This window comes from Oncorhynchus gorbuscha, linkage group LG16, assembly GCF_021184085.1.
Source record: "Oncorhynchus gorbuscha isolate QuinsamMale2020 ecotype Even-year linkage group LG16, OgorEven_v1.0, whole genome shotgun sequence".
NCBI lineage: Eukaryota > Metazoa > Chordata > Actinopteri > Salmoniformes > Salmonidae > Oncorhynchus > Oncorhynchus gorbuscha.
In genome coordinates, this window is record NC_060188.1 from 4,242,699 (window position 1) to 4,260,731 (window position 18,033).

Consider the following 18,033-nt stretch of genomic DNA (forward strand, 5'->3'; position numbering starts at 1 on the left):
GGGATGCAGGGAGGGATGCAGGGAGGGAGAGATGGAGGGAGGGAGAGAGGTAGAGAGAGAGAGAGGGAGAGAGGTAGAGAGAGAGAGAGAGAGAGAGGGAGGGGGCTGAAGTTATAGAAAACTGTGATTATCCCCCACATCTTGCTCATGAACAATTCACCATGGCCCAGCACGACCCTTAAGAAGGGTGGGAGGGAGGGAGTGAGACTGGGAGAAAATGATAGAAAACTGTGATTGTCCCTCCATGTCCCCTGAGTCATTCCCCATGCTCCATCAAGGATAGAAGGGAGGGACAGAAGGGAGGGACAGAAGGAGAGAGGAAATAAGGAATGTGAGGGAGGGAGTTAGAGAGCAAAGGTGAATGAGGAGGGAAGGAGCAGTGAAAAGGGAGAGAAAGGATGGAAGAAGAAGCAAGGGAGAAAAGAAAAGAAAAGAAAGAGTGAAGGTGTGAGGAGAGGAGGAAGATCAAGTGGTGGAGGAAAACACAGAGGGAGAAGAGAGGGTGGTGTCCTTGGACTGTTTATCTGGGCCAGCCGGAGCCTCAACGACTCAGCAAGGACGTGACGGTGCGCTGTCATTGTTCCCTGGTTTTGTTGTGGCGCCGTATATTATTATTTATTCGGGCTAACTAACGGACCCGCAAGTCCCACCTCGCAACGCAACAGGTGGAGGGTGGAGGAGGGGAAGGATACGGGGAGAAAGGGATGGAGGGAGGGACTGAAGGATGAGGTTGAAAGGGGGAAGCGAGGAGGGAGGGAGAGAGAGAGGGAAGGTTGAGGAGAGGAGAGGAGAGGAGAGGAGAGGAGAGGAGAGGAGAGGAGAGGAGAGGAGAGGAGAGGAGAGGAGAGGAGAGGAGAGGAGAGGAGAGGAGAGGAGAGGGAAAAATGGTCACAGGCAATATTATACTGAGCAAATGATTAGTCTTTAGAAAGGGGTTAGGGTCAGTATTGTAGTAGTCTGGTCTCGAGACCACATATTGACTGTCTTGGTCTTGTCTTGGTGCCGGAAACATTTGTACTCGGTCTTGACTCAGTCAGAGAGTCTCATTTCTCCCAGAGACCAGCGGAGACCAGCGGAGTAAAACGCTCCTAATTATCAGCTTCCATTCAGTCAGCGCATTAAACCACTTCCCCAGGCCAAATATATACACTCCTTCCTTGAAACATGAATATCTTAACAGCCTTTATATCTATAATAGACATGTTTGCGTCGTGGTGCACCTACAGGCCTTCAGTGTGTGACAGGTTAGTGGTTCTGACAGGACAGCAACTGTAACACCACAGCTCTTATGTAGGAGAGCACTTTTTGTAAAACACAAAGGGCCAGTGGTGTACTGGAGGGTATACACAGGTCAGTGGTGTACTGGAGGGTATACACAGGCCAGTGGTGTACTGGAGGGTATACACAGGTCAGTGGTGTACTGGAGGGTATACACAGGTCAGTGGTGTACTGGAGGGTATACACAGGTCAGTGGTGTACTGGAGGGTATACACAGGTCAGTGGTGTACTAGAGAGTATACACAGGTCAGTGGTGTACTGGAGGGTATACACAGGTCAGTGGTGTACTGGAGGGTATACACAGGTCAGTGGTGTACTGGAGGGTATACACAGGTCAGTGGTGTACTGGAGGGTATACACAGGCCAGTGGTGTACTGGAGGGTATACACAGGTCAGTGGTGTACTGGAGGGTATACACAGGCCAGTGGTGTACTGGAGGGTATACACAGGTCAGTGGTGTACTGGAGGGTATACGCAGGTCAGTGGTGTACTGGAGGGTATACTCAGGTCAGTGGTGTACTGGAGGGTATACGCAGGCCAGTGGTGTACTGGAGGGTATACACAGGCCAGTGGTGTACTGGAGGGTATACACAGGCCAGTGGTGTACTGGAGGGTATACGCAGGCCAGTGGTGTACTGGAGGGTATACACAGGTCAGTGGTGTACTGGAGGGTATACGCAGGCCAGTGGTGTACTGGAGGGTATACGCAGGCCAGTGGTGTACTGGAGGGTATACTCAGGTCAGTGGTGTACTGGAGGGTATACGCAGGCCAGTGGTGTACTGGAGGGTATACACAGGCCAGTGGTGTACTGGAGGGTATACACAGGCCAGTGGTGTACTGGAGGGTATACGCAGGCCAGTGGTGTACTGGAGGGTATACACAGGTCAGTGGTGTACTGGAGGGTATACGCAGGCCAGTGGTGTACTGGAGGGTATACGCAGGCCAGTGGTGTACTGGAGGGTATATGCAGCTAGAAGCATATACTCACTTCTTAATCCCTACTGATACAACTTATCAATGATGTCGTACAATAGAGAAATCATGCACAAAGTAGCCTACACAATCGGACGTGAAATATATTCACATGTGAGCTACACACATCCTAGTTTCAGTGGAATATCATTTGCAGGCAGCAAGAGCGTGTATCTCCCAACTGGATTTGTCATGGAGCAGCTCACAGAAGAATGACATCGGTAGCTGGTAGAGTAGGACAGATGTTTCAACATGGTATCTACCAGTATATGCTAACTAAGGCAACAATGGGTATGCAAACTAGGTATTGAAAGTGTTGGTTGGTAGGCTATTTGTGATGCGCAATTTTCATCATGTGCTATTTGCATCAGGGGCATAGACATGGACCGGCCTGGGTGGACAGAGGCCCACGAGCTAGGGAGCCAGGCCCTGACAGGCCCACCCAATCAGATTGATGTAGTTTAAACATTGTTGTATATTTAGACCATTACATTTCAGTTTTTCTGTTAAAAAAGTGTGATTTTGACAGTGACAATTTGAAAAATCTATAGGAAAACTCTCTTTCATTTAAATGAGTAAAACATGGGATTTACACAGAGGGTGCCTTTCCTTCGCTGGAGGGACGAACCTTTTGGCAGAATTAGAGTATACCCACTTCTCCAAGCACCACTTCACCACTGCATAGGGCTGATGGAAAGACAGCAGTCACACACAGCATGATGTTAACAGATAAGCAGTCCATAAACTAGGACATAATGAGCCAGTAGGCCCCAATCACAACAATCCAAAATCACAACCATTAAGCATTTCCCAATTGAAATGTACAACTTTTAATTCCCATTGCAAAAAACACTTCACGTTTAGCAAACAAAGTAACCGGTGATCTAAAGTTTAAAGTGGAACTGACAGCGTTTTAACTACTCTGCAGATATGAAACAAACAGACAATCGTAATATCAGTCAAAAAGATCAAATTCCTGGTTTATGCTACAAAACCCACTTTATAAGAGGTTTTAGAAATATGTTCTATTTGACTCAACGTTTCATGACGTACACTAAGGCATTGTTGGCAGAATAGATGGATGCAGTTCAGTATAGATTAATATAATCCACCAATACATTTCAGTATAGGATGAATATAATCCACCAATACATTTCAGTATAGGATGAATATAATCCACCAATACATTTCAGTATAGGATGAATATAATCCACCAATACATTTCAGTATAGGATGAATATAATCCACCAATACATTTCAGTATAGGATGAATATAATCCACCAATACATTTCAGTATAGGATGAATATAATCCACCAATACATTTCTTGGTAGTCCAAAACATATTGCTATCAGGTTGTAAATCACAGCTGGCCTGGTACATTGTTTGCTGCCTCCACATGCACTGTTTCCGTTTCAATTACTCAATATTCTGGACAAAAACCGACGAATGTAACTAAGGCTGGGAATGTCAATACAATCAAACTAGCGAGGGCAATGATCACAAGTCAGTCATAACGTGGCTAATAGGCTAGCGTGTCTATTTATGTAGCTAAAAACACAGAGCCTAATGTTAGCTAGATAACTAGCTAGCTAGTTAGCTGCTAGGTGGATGTCATTTTATGCCATTGAAAGAGTGGGTGTGACTGACTTTTTCCCCTCATATCGTTTTTTTTTTGTGGCTATACACAGCTAGAGATGCAGGTGTCATTTGGTTATCTAGCAAGAACTTAAACGACTGTTATACAGTTAGCATATCTTTTGTGTCGCAAATTCACTCTACCTATCTTCTCCGATTTCAGAGAACTCACGTCTGAGTGCAAAACAACTAATGAATTTGCAAAATCCGAAACACCTGCTGAATATGACCAGTGTCAGTAAATATAGGGGGGAAAAGTCATAGTTATTCAAGAACTAGACTAGGTAACACTATAGATAACATGTAAACAGCCTAACCAGTTCTGCTACAGCGAGAAAAATTGTCAAAGTGAGGCGTTCTCTCATTTGTGTCTGGGAGTAGCTAGCTCGCAAGCTAGCCAATTTTAGCCAGTTAGCTTGAGTGCTTGGTTGGGACAAGCAAGCATTGGCAGGCAATCTGCAGAAGGACGAGGAGGCTACAATTCCCCATCATTTATCAGTGCAATTTTGACGGCCAACTAGCTGAAAAAGTTTGAAAGGGTTAATCTAATGTTCCTTCGTTATACTACTAATTTAGAACTCTTATTTTGGTGGTGATTTGTCTTGAATTGGACATTTTTCTGGTCTCGTCTTGACTCGTCACGGAACCCTTGGCCCCCTCCAGATCTCAGTCTTGACACGGTCTCGCCCTCCTCCGTTCTTTGGTCTTGACTCAGATTCGATTTGCTCTGGTCTTGGTCTTGAACCAGTCTCGCTTTAAGTGGCCTCGAACACAACACTTGTTCGGGTTATGTAAAGGGTTGTTATCTGGTTCTCTACATGCCAATAAGTGGAAGACAAATTCAACTTTGTGTAGACGTGTGTGTGTGTGTGTGTGTGTGTGTGTGTGTGTGTGTGTGTGTGTGTGTGTGTGTGTGTGTGTGTGTGTGTGTGTGTGTGTGTGTGTGTGTGTGTGTGTGTGTGTGTGTGTGTGTGTGTGTGTGTGTGTGTGTGTGTGTGTGTGTGTGTGTGTGTGTGGTGTGTGGGTGTGCTTGTTGTTCCTTGTCAATGACCTCCCCAGTAAAACTAACTCTCTTCCTCTCTCTTTCATTTTCCTTTGGCATAACCCGTTTTCATTCCACTTTCAATTTCAACCTCTCATCATTATTTTTTCTTCACTTCCATGCTTTTGCTCTCATGTAATTTCCCCATCGCTTTCCTCTCCTTCCTATCTCTGTCTCCATTCATCTCCCCATATATCTGACCCTTGGCTCATACTCTCCCCCCTCACATCCATTCCTTTCTTTCGTTGCAACAACTTGTTTCCACTCTGCTTTCTATCTCTCCCTCTCATCTTTCTTTCTCAACTCTCACCTATTACATTTCCCGCCCACTCTCCTCCTCTCCTCTTCTCTGCTTTCATTCCCTCCATAAACCACCAATCTGTGCCTCCCCATCCTATCCCTTCATCTCCCAAACCTATTCCCTTGTGTCACCCTCATAACCTTCCCCCTCCCCCTCATCCAGCCAACATACTCACTGTCATCATCCTCTCCCAGCTGGTGTTACGGCGTCAGAAGTCCTCCTATAACTACCTTCTGGCGCTCGCCGCCGCTGACATCCTGGTCCTCCTGCTTATCGTCTTCGTCGACTTCATATTGGAGGACTTCATTTTGGGCGTGCCCCTTCCCCCCTTCCTCAACAAGGCAGTCCAGGTCCTGGAGTTCTCCTCCATCCACACCTCCATCTGGATCACGGTCCCCTTGACCGTTGACCGTTATATTGCAGTCTGTCACCCGTTGAAGTATCATAGCGTTTCCTACCCGGCCCGCACACGGCGGGTCATCATGGGCGTCTATATGGGGTGTTTGGTGTCTGCGGCACCTTACTACTGGTGGCCTGAGCTGTGGCATGGTTTACCTGGAGGTGGTACAGGAAGTGGAGGAAGGGGGAGTAGTAGTAGTGCTGCGCAGCATGTGCTAGTCTGGGTGCACTGTGCGACTGTCTATCTCCTCCCCTGCTCCGTCTTCTTCTCCCTCAATGCAATGATCGTCAGGAAGCTCCAGCGCCGTCGCAGCTGCTTCCGCCTGCGCGGCTACTCCACGGGCAAGACCACCGCCATCCTACTCGCCATCACTTCCGTGTTTGCCGTCCTCTGGGCACCACGCACCGTCGTGATCCTTTACCACCTGTACACGGCGCCGCCGGCGTCCCCGGGTCCCGCCCGCCTTCTGCACCTCCTAACCGATGTGGCGAACATGCTAGCTCTCCTAAACACTGGGGTCAACTTCTTTCTCTACTGTTTCATCAGCAAGCGTTTCCGGACCATGGCGGCCACGGTTCTCCGGACGTTGTTCCGATGCCGTAAGCAGCCGCCGCCGTTCTACGCTGGACACAACTTCTCTATCACCAGTAGTCCCTGGATCTCCCCTGCTAACTCCCACTGCATCAAGATGCTGGTATACCAGTACGATAAGAACGGCAAGCCCATCTGCATCTCCTCGTGAGGGGGGAAGTGTGGAGGGTTTCCCTGACGACCGACCTTGATGATGACCCGATTCTGGGACTCTTTGAGCTTTTCAAATGTCAACAGACATTTAGAGTGGAGGGCTGGAAAGGTGGAGGAGAGGAGATGAGAGGTGGAGGAGAGGAGATGGAGGAGAGGAGAGGAGAGGTGGTGGAGAGGAGAGGTGGAGGAGAGAAGAGTGTCTGAGAAGAGGAGACAGAAAGATATGTGGTTGGTGTATGAATACGTAACAATCTATCTATCTGAAGTGAGAGAAAGAATGTTTGAGAAGAAGAAGAAAAGTTGAGAAATCAAGTAGGAATGTTGCTGAGCACAAACAGCAGAACCGAACTAACAACCCAGCAACAGTGTGTTGAGAACCATCTCTCCACTCGTTCATGCGGAAAAGCAATCTAACAGACTGATCATTCAGCCTGGATAACTGCCTGTCTTTTTGACTGTATTACTGCTCCGACAGTGTCTGACGATGAGCTTTGACTGTGATCAGGGACTGATAAACGAGCATCATGGCGGCTGCTTATTACTGGGTTTTATAGCCAGCCGTTTGTAAATGGGAATGGAGAGTGACAACTGAGGAATTCCTCTGTGACATATCAACCTCGCTTTGACATTGGGACGTTTTTGGTACTGTCTCTGATATACTGCTGTCGATGGATGGGGAGGAGGAGGTGATGGGGGAAGGACGATGGGAGGATGAGGGAGGCTCTGAATCTGAACAGATGGCCATCAACCAACGGGAGCCCTCTCTAGTCAAAGAGTTCATGGCAGAGACTCTCAGCGAGAGAAACCACTCACCTTTGAAGAGGTACCTGTGGCATTGATGCTCAAGTCTTTAGTGATGGCCTTAGATGATTTGATTCACAATCACTACCATGTCCCCTGACGTGTTTTGAAACTCTGCTGACATTTCCTGTTAATATATAGTGGGTCTCAGAGGTGCATTAGACATTACAAGAGACTTTTTATTAAAAAACGGATCTGTGGATTTTAAATGTTCTCGGTGAGTGAATTCATCAAAGATGGAAGGGATTGGGAAAGATAACCATCCAATCAGGAGCCATCTCACAGGTGTTGTTAAGGATAAGTAGGAGCTGCCTGTTGTTGTCATGGTGAAGGATTATGGTAGACTTGACTGTTAGATCAGTGTTCTTTAATACCGATCTTGACGACACAGGTTTTTGTTCTAGCCCAGTACTAACACACTTGATTCAGCGAATCAACTGATCATCAAGCAATGTGAGTGGTTGAATCAAGGTGTGCTAGGTGTGTTAGTGCTGGGACCAGGATTGAAGGAGATTGTTGTAGACGCACAAAAATAAAGCAAAACAATTACAGCAAAACAAGTAGAGGTTCCATAGGCTCAGTAATCTTGTAACCATGGATTCCACAATTTTAAAAGGAGGACATTACTACCATTTTAAAGAGTCTTCAATTGAATATTGGTTGTCTTTGATGATTGTCTTAGTCATATTAGAATGAATGTATTTGTGCAGCTCCTCAGACCATTAACTTTATATCACTGACTAGATGTGTGTGTGTGTGTGTGTGTGTGTGTGTGTGTGTGTGTGTGTGTGTGTGTGTGTGTGTGTGTGTGTGTGTGTGTGTGTGTGTGTGTGTGTGTGTGTGTGTGTGTGTGTGTGTGTGTGTGTGTGTGTGTGTGTGTGTGTGTGTGTGTGTGTGTGTGTGTGTGTGTGTGTGTGTGTGTCTGTCTGTCTGTCTGTATGTATGTGAGAGAGCAAGAGAGGGAGAGAGACAGGCAGAGAGAAAGAGAGAGAGAGATAGTAAACGAGAGTTAATTAATCAATAACGCCAGAGGTGTGGTATATTGACAATATACCACGGCTAAAGGGTTGTTCTTATGCACGATGCAGAACGGAGTGCCTGGACACAGCTCTTAGCCCCTTAGCCATGGTATATTGGTTAGTAAAAACAGTAAAAAGCCAGTTTATTCTCACTCTCACCCTCATAGCTGTATCTTTCTATTCTCTCTTCAACCCTCCTCTGTCTGACTGGCACGAGGGTGAGAAATTAGATGACTGAGAAACTATGAATTTATGAAGCCACGACAACTCATAGATCAACTGTGTTCTGTCCTGCCCAGAAACAACCTATAAAACCAGCCAGGTTGCTCACGATTGACTGTGAAATTTGATTGTCCGTCCAGGTAACCAGGACGTCAGTAGAAGACTTAAAAACCGTCTGCTAGGGGCAATGGTGAGGGCTATTACCATCATGTAGGCTTGGGTTTTGCTAGGGCAATGTGGATGGGGATGGGGATGGAGGATGGCCGTGTTCGATCCAACTGCTAGGTTTTAAGCCTATCTCAAACCTTAACCCTTACCTTAACCATTCGGAATTAATGCCTGAACTTTAAACATTTTAGGTACATACAAGTGTCTTATATCAGTTAAAAGCTTAAGTTCTTGTTATTGTCCGATTTACTATAGGCCTTACAGCGAAAGCATGCCATGCAATTGTTTGAGGACAGCGCCCCATATCAACATGTTTGTCAACCAGCACAGGCTTCATAAAATCACAAATAGCGATTAAATAATCACTTACTTTTTGAAAATCTTCCTCTGATTTGCAATCCAAAGGGTCCCAGATATAACATGCATGGTTGTTTTGTTAGATAAAATCCTTCTTTATAATATCCCAAAAAGTCAGTTTAGTTGGCGCCGTCGATTTCAGTAATCCACTCGTTCAACATGCAGACAGGAATCCAAAATCCAAAAAGCTACCAATAAACTTTGTTAAAACAAGTGAAACTATGTTTCTATTTAATCCTCAGGAACCTTAAAATGTAATTTAACAATAATATTTCATAAAATAATTAGGTTCAATAGAAAAGTAAAATTAGCAAGTGCACTTCCTCTTCGTCGCGCACCCACAGACTGATTTCCAACTGTGACTCCCAGTACCAAAACTCTAAATTCTTCCTTGTTTGGGAAGAAACAAGCCTGAAACCTTGAACAAAGACTGTTGACATCTAGTGGAAGCCACAGGAATTGCAGTCTGGGAGCTGGAATTGCATCGAACTCATTGCAGTTTACTTTGGGCACGTCAGTCAGACAGGAAGTGGAGAAAAATACACCCTAGCCTAAATAAGTTTTAACTGTGGAGTTCCTTTTGTTTTAAACCTATCCCAACCTTAACCCTAAATTTAACCATTCGTAATTAATGCATAAACTTAACCTTAAAAATCAAACGTTTATAGACGAACGTTGGATTCTGCAGTAAGACTGTGAGAGCTTGTTGTATAAAACACATCTCTGTTATTTTCTGTCCAATGAACATCCACACACACATTACACTTGCACACATACACGTGCGCACACAAACATACACACACACATATCAATGCACAAACACTTCAGGCAAAACATGTATTGATCTATCCACATTGGGTGAAACTAAGCCAGAGGGCAAAATACACAAAACATTTCCTTTGAAGGATTCAGCGTGACATGGCCTCATAAATCGTGCATTAAATGCATGTTATATCTGATGAATGGTAGAAATATAGCTCAATCTCTCATATTTGATATCTCCTTGTAGGCTATTACCTTCTCAAAGTTGTCCACTGACCTCTGGAGGGCAGCACACTCAGGCCGGTCACCCGGGATACAAGTCAGTACTCGACGTTCATCCATCTCTGAGGATGTTGGGAGATGACGTGGAAACCAGCCACTCAAGGCACCAGTGAGCTCTGTTACCTTGAAGCCTATCCCAAACCTTAAACCTTACCTTAACCTGACCAATAGACAAAAAACAAAAACATTAACATGACCAACCAAAAAAACAACATTAACATGACCAATGGGCAACCACCAAAAAACAACAATGTGACCAATAAACATTGACTGGACAGGGTTCAAGTCAAGGTAAAGAGCATGCTGGGTCATTATTGACTATTGACAGTGTATCAGCTGAGGTCAACTATCTTCATTATATAGCTCTAATAACATACCTCCCTTCCATGCTCTGAAGGGGAGTAGTTCTTTTTAACAAATGAGTGTGTGTGTGTGTATCATTGGAAAGATAATTGCTAAAGCCTGTGATAAGAGTGATGTTGACAGGTTAACAGGTTAATGTTGTTTTGTGATTGTCCATTGGTCATGTTAATGCAATGTTTTGGTTGTCTATTGGTCATGATGAGCAATATGCATCAATACCACAACAGACACTTCAGTACCACTTTATTTGACCAGTTGCAGTGTCATAACATTGTCATATTGTCATAAACATGACATACCAAATTATATAAGATATCCTGACTGTTTGTCACTGAATGTCAAGTGACAATCAGTAATAAAATGTCAAACAGGACTTCATAACTATCCCAGAAAATGCAATGGGAGTGTATCTAAGCAATTATGGATTTTCTTTATTGAAAGCATCCCAACATTGCTAGTGTGACATTCGTTTATAACCCTCGTCAAATGTTTCCACCAACGTTAATTAGACTGATTACGGTCATTTGATTTGTGAAAGAGTAAACTACTACTGAAAACACCCAGGAGGGTGCAGTTCTTGCCTGAGCTCTGGTTGGAAAACAGATTCAATGAATACGACCCAGGTGTCCTCTCCATTTACCACGTGAGAGACTCTGAAGCAGGTGGGAGGGAGTGGTAGTTGCTATGGTGATAACTAGGGAACACCCACTGTTGGTGACATCAATAACTCATAACCAGATAATCATAATAGGAAACTCTTATCTCTGGAGGCTTCACGCTTTTCTCAAACAGATACTGTAAACCTGTAGAATGTACTATTTTATTATCCTCCACTCTTTCATTTTCTCTCTCAGAGTGTGTCGGTATGTTTATGTGTGTGTGTGTGCGTTTGTGTGTGTGTGTGTGTGTGCGTGCGTGCGTGCGTGCGTGTGTGTGTGTGTGTGTGTGTGTGTGTGTGTGTGTGTGTGTGTGTGTGTGTGTGTGTGTGTGTGTGTGTGTGTGTGTGTGTGTGTGTGTGTGTGTGTGTGTGTGTGTGTGTGTGTGTGTGTGTGTGTGTGTGTGTGTGTGTGTGTGTGTGTGTGTGCGTGCGTGCGTAAGTCTTTGTGTGCTTCCACGTGTGCGCGCATCTGTCTGAGTGCAAGAGCTTTCAAAAGTGCGTAAAATATCAAGTCAGTTAAGACAAAAAATGTGTACAGTAAATGAAGCAAAAATATCTATGTACTCTAAATGATTAAATAGCTTATTTATGCTCCTTGGTGTCCACATACAGAACATTATTATTAATAAATTAGCATATCTGAGATTGTATTTCCCTCTGCTTACAGAATGGCAGTCTACTGATAGCTTTTCCATTGTGTGTTTTCTACACGTCAGGCTCTTTTTAAAATCAGTTGTTCTCGTAGCCTGTTACCAGATCTGTTGGTCCTGTATTGACAACTCAAACCAATGACCATAGGATTTGTCAAGACTGCATAAGCAGATCTGGGATCAGGCTACCATTCCTCGATGACAGCACTTCATAAGATGTGAATTGATTGAATGTAATGCATTGATTGTTTTGGCTAGCATAATTAAGGTGCAATATGTTCTAATATGTTCTAATAGTATGCCTAATGTCAGTTTATGTGACAAAACAAGCAGCCATTGTGTAGAGAATCATTGTACCATCTAAACTGCTGTGAAATATATATTCCATAACCAACAAATATTGTATTTTTAGCTGTTTGAAGTTGGCGTACAAAACCGAAAGTAAAACAAGCAAAAATGAAACATAAGAATGGGAAGCATAGAAATAGTGCATATAAAACAGATATACAGCTTCTCGGACTCGCTTTTAATGAGAACGACAGATCTATAACTCAGATTTCTATGTAAATTTGGTCAGGTCACCCAAAAAGTTACATATTGCAGCTTTTACTAATGAATTTAAATGAATATAATGTATGTACAGTATGTATTTTGTTATTTCCTGTGAGAAGGCATGGTGATATTTTATAACTGAGAATAAGATAAAGATACCCTCTAAAAACCAAAGATGTCTGTCTGGTCTTGTTTGTCTCTGTCAATTGTTTTTAACACGTTCACACATTAAATAACACAGTTGAAGTTGTATTGATTTTCCTAATATATTGTGACACGCATGGCATGATTTGACGTGTAAAGTAAAATCCTGATCCTTATTTTTTATTTTATAATGTTCCTCATGATGAACAGAATACGTGTACCAAGTTTCATGGTTGTATCAGAAAGTGCACAGATTCAGTATTTTCTTGACACTTATCTGCATATTGTGCAAATCAAAAGGTTTTCAAAATGTTGTAACATTCAATGAATATCACAATATCACAAAGTACATACCAAAATCCTCAAAGAGTTGGTTGTCATATCCTAAATTGATCTGATTTTTCACGTTATACTTCAGACCATCATGTGATACTTCAAACAACAAGGAGGTCAAAGACACTCACTGAATGTGTCCCAAATGACACCCTACTCTCAATACAGTGCACTACTTTTGACCAGGGCCCATAAGGTTCTTGTGAAACGTAATGCACTACGTAGGGAATTGGGTGCCACTCACCCACTGTCACCACTCACCATGAGAGTTGTGCAAATGTTTTTCCATTGTTACAAAATCATTGCATCATAATGAATTGTAATGCTCTGTACAACCTGTGAGTTGCTATTCACGTCATAAACAAGTACAATGTTCACCGTGGGGGAGAACAACTGCTTTTCACCATCTGCGCCTATTCAATATTGCCTAGATTTGCATAGTTATAACAAAATACAACTTTTGGGGTTCTCATAAGCTTACAATGTTGTTTTGATTATTGTTTGAACAGTCGCTAAGATTATATGTGACGCGTTTCAGGAAACTAGGCGTATGTAGCGGGTCACTATTTCACAGGAGAGCCATTCGAACATAACTTTTTTTTAATCAAAATGTGTTTTTTTGCCTTCTTGAACATGTGAACTTTCATGTGCCTTAATAATAAACTTGTATGTCATATGTAAATATGAATAACACTTTTCAATTACGAGCCTAGTTGGTTTAGCCCCAAAAAATCAGCAACCTTCCCTCGAGCCATTATTGGCTGAGATAATGAGTGGGCTAGACATGCCGAGAGATGAGTTTGGATTGGTCTGCCATATATCACGCTTCTGTTTATTTGAGTTGGTCAGTATGTCTAGGTAATCCGGTCTAAAGTAGCTTTTAAACAAATGGATTGTGTATTAAAACTGCATAAGTGTTGCTTTCCACTTTCTGGAGGACTGAGTTTTGAAATCAGTGGAATTCGAGTTTGATAGCTAAGGAGATGGGGAAAACACCTGTCTCCAGATTACATCTTCAAACTAAGGGTAACCATGGCATCCGACAGGAGACGTGTCCGACCATGAATGATGTAAGATAGTCTAGCTAGCTACATTTACAGATATTACAAGTTTCTCATTTTGACAAACAAAAGCCATTTGCTTGCTTAGCTATAGCTGACATTGAATCTGGTTGGTTAGCTACCTGCAGATTAGTGCAGGGTAGTAACGTCATGAGTTGAGTTTGAGTTGCTTTATTGTTTATCCAACTAGTTAGCTATACATATAAACTAAATACTCCACTATGCAAGCAACCATTTCAGGTTCGTTCTTAATTCAATTGTTGCCTGCAGCACAGTTACAGTCACCAACTCTCTGGATAACATGAAAACAGCCTAACAAACTCTGTTAGGGCGAGTAAAACAATCAGAGTGGGGTGTTCTGTTCTCGAAGTAGCTAGCAAGCTAGCCAATGTTAGCCAGTTAGCTTGGGTGTTTGACTGCCATTGTGAGGTCAGAATGTTCGGATCAACCCTACTCATTGGCCAGAGCGCCCAGCGCACACTTTGAATGTGAAACACTGAATTTACGAATGGACAATCTGACAGCACAGTTGCAGTCACCAATGCTCCGGATAACATAACAAGCTAACCAGCTCTGCTAGGGCGAGTAATGTTCATTGAGCTGTTCTCTCTCACTTAGATGTCTGGAGATAGCTAGCAAGTTAGCTTGGGTGCTTGACTAATGTTAGTACATTCAGATCAAACCTTAAAGAGATGGGTGGGGCTAAAGCTTAAGAGGGTGTGAACGATGCTGAATGGGTGTAGACAAAGAGGGGCTCTCCAATAGAGGTACCAAAACATTCAAAAGCCATTATCTCAAAAATGAGTTTACAAGTTGAACAAATTCAAAGCAAAATGACTACCCCATTGTTCCTCGAATGTAGTGTATGATTATACCATTTTGGTGCTCTGAACCTCTACCCAACATTTAAAAAAAAAACACATTTCAAATGTATCTACGTAAGACCGATTTGAGCCTGTCGGTCAAATATTTGGTTGTGATAGTTGCAAAAAAACTATTTTGGACACAGCAGATATTAGCTAGAATGCTAACGCTCATTGGCATAGGCTGGTAGCAAAGCAACACTACTAGGCAGCAGGACATTCATAAAAGCCTTACAATTCAATTTGAATCCAAAATTAGTGTGCAATGCACTCATTCCCAACATGCAAATGGAGGCTTTCTTTGTTGGCGGTCTATGAGAACTCCCCTGTGTTTCTCCCCACAGCGGGAAAATTGTGAAAAGTTGTTGCATGCTCTACCCAACAGTGTGGTACCTTGAATGAATGATTGAATTAGGCTGTTTGAGAAGGTTTAAATCCTAAGCAACAAGCCTACACATAGTTTGAAGTACAACACCAACATAGCTCCTGTAATAGGTCAAAGCTGTGTGCTGGAAAACCTTGGTAGAGCATGGGTGGAATAGGTATTCAAATCAAATCCCATTCTGTTTGTCACATGCGCCAAATACAAGTGAAAAGCTGACTTACACGCCCCTAACCAACAATGTAGTTTAAAAAGGAATAAAAACACATGAAAAAGCATGAAAAAGAGCAGCAGCAAAATAACAATTGTGAGACTATATACAGGGGGGTACTGGTACAGAGTCTATGTGCGGGAACACCGGTTAGTGGAGGTAATTGAGGTAATATGTACATGTAGATAGAGTTATTAAAGTGACTATGTATAGATGATAACAGAGGGTAGCAGCGGTGTAAAAGATGGGGGGGACAATGCAATAGTCTGGGTAGACATTTGATTAGATGTTCAGAAGGCTTATAACTTGGTGGTAGAAGCTATTTAGAATTTTTCTTCTTGGCTTCAGACCAATCCCTATTCTCACATAAAACGTTTATTTTTGATTTGTTATAGTATAACTAATAAAAAAGTATATTTATATAAGGGACTAGTTCTAGTGGTAATACAGTGAATTTGGAAAGTATTCAGACCCCTTGACCTTTTCCATATTTTATTACGTTACTGCCTTATTATGAAATTAATACAATTATTTGTTTTCCTCATCAATCTACACACAACAAACCATAAGGACAATGCGAAAAACAGGTTAAGACATTTTTGCAAATGTTTAAAAAAACAGAAACACCTAATTTCCATAGGTATTCAGACCCTTTGCAATGAGACATGAAATTGAGCTCAGGTGCATCCTGTTTATTTTGATCATAATATAATAATATAATATACGCCATTTAGCAGACGCTTTTATCCAAAGCGACTTACAGTCATGTGTGCATACATTCTACGTATGGGTGGTCCTGGGAATTGAACCCACTACCCTGGCGTTACAAGCGCCATGCTCTACCAACTGAGCTACAGAAGGACATCCTTGAGATGTTTCTACAACTTGATTGAAGTCCATCTGTGTTCATTTCAATTGATTGGACATGATATGGGAAGGCACACCTGTCTATATAAGGTCCCACATTTGACAGTGCATGTCAGAGCAAAAATCAAGCCGCGAGGTCAAAGGAATAGTCCGTAGAGCTCCGAGACAGGATTGTGTCGAGGCACAGATCTGGAGAAGGGTACCAAAACATTTCTGCAGCATTGAAGGTTCCCAAGAACACGATGGCCTCGATCATTCTTAAATGGAAGAAGTTTGGAATCACCAATACGCTTTCTAGAGCTTCCAACAGGACAATGACCCTAAGCACACGGCAAAGACAATCTAGGAGTGGCTTCGGGACAAGTCTCTGAATGTCCTAGTGTGGCCCAGTCAGAGTCTGGACTTGAACCCGACCTAATATCTCTGGAGAGACCTGAAAATAGTTGTGCAGTGACGCTCCCCATCCAATCTGACAGATCTTGAGAGTGTCTGCAGAGAAGAATGGGAGAAACTCCCCAAATACAGGAGTGCCAAGCTTGTAGCGTCATACCTAAGAAGACTCAAGGCTGTAATCGGTGCCAAAGGTTCTTCAACAAAGTAGTGAGTAAAGGGTCTGAGTACTTACGTAAATGTGATATTTTAATTTGCAAAAATGTCTAAAAACCTGTTTTGTCTTTGTCATTATGGGGTATTGTGTGTAGATTGATGAGGGGAACAAAACGTTAAATCCATTTTTGATTAAGACTGAAGTGTAACAAAATGTGGAAAAAGTCAAGGGGTCTGAATACTTTCCGAATGTGCTGTATATACATGTAAACAGGAGTAATAGTGACACAATCCATGTCTCAAGGCTTACATTTTTTAAAAGAAGTTCATACCAAGGATCCTTTTGCTATTTGACTTTTTTTAAAGTCCTGTTGAAGTATAAAAATATATTTTTGGCATTACTGCTTTTAGCCCATGCAAAAAAATCTAAAGAAAGTTTGTTCTGAAGTGTCTAACCTATATGATGTGGGGGTGATTTGCTGGTGACACTGTCAGTGATTTATTTAGAATCCAAGGCACAGTTAACCAGCATGGCTACCATAGCATTCTGCAGCGATAAGCCTTCCCATCTGGTTTGCGCTTAGTGGGACTATCATTTATTTTTCAACAGGACAATGACCCAACACACCTCCAGGCTGTGTACGGGCTATTTGACCAATAAGAAGAGAGATGGAGTGCTGCATCAGATGACCTGGCCTCCTCAATTACCCAACCTCAACTCAATTGAGATTTGGGATGAGTTGGAAGGCAGCGTGAAGTAAAAGCAAGTGTTCAGCATATGTGGGAAGTCCTTCAAGACTGTTGGAAAAGCATTCCAGGTGAAGCTGGTTGATAGAATTCCCTAGCGGGTGCAAAGCTGTCATCAAGGCAAAGGGTGGCTACATTGAAGAATCTAAAATCTAAAATACATTGGATTTGTTTACCACCTTTTTGGTTACTACATGATTCCATGTGTGTTATTTCACAGTGTTTATGTCTTCACTATTATTCTACATTGTAGTAAAAATAAGAAATACCCTTGAATGATTAGGTGTGTCCAAACCATTGACTGGTACTGTATACTTCCACAATGTTTTTCAACTGGTACCGGGGACCTTCAGACGAGTCTTGTGAGTCCTGTGGGCGTCCTAGAGTAAAGAAACATGTATGTGTTCTTGAGTCTCACCTTTACACAGAGTTGTCGTGTTACTGCATAGCCCAAACTGTTCGGACACTACAGACAGAAGTTAGCAGATCGGCTGTACCGACTTCAGACGAGTCCCAATACGCTCGTGTTCGTGAGGGTCTCATCTTTCTATAGAGGGGTCATAATAGTTTGTAGGCCAAACCGTTAAGACGCTACAGATGATTTTGTGAGAAGACAGATATTCTGGATGTCTCATGGTCTGACAAACACCTCTCTAGCTCTGTCAACTT

General features: G+C 42.8%; 1 protein-coding gene across 2 annotated transcripts in view; it reads left to right on the plus strand.

The window, feature by feature from the left end:
* Positions 1–11,285, plus strand: part of gpr139 (G protein-coupled receptor 139) — a 45,400-nt gene extending 34,115 nt beyond the window's left edge. The window contains exon 2 of one of the 2 annotated variants that reach the window (XR_006832286.1): positions 9,953–11,285. Coding sequence is in view for 1 of the 2 variants with exons in the window: in XM_046303526.1 (XP_046159482.1) it covers positions 5,395–6,374 (980 nt within the window). In the remaining variant the exon portion in view is untranslated. Of the gene's footprint in view, positions 1–5,394; positions 7,899–9,952 lie in introns of those variants that run through there. The other variant, XM_046303526.1, reaches the window with a different exon arrangement.
* Positions 11,286–18,033: the final 6,748 nt, after the last annotated feature.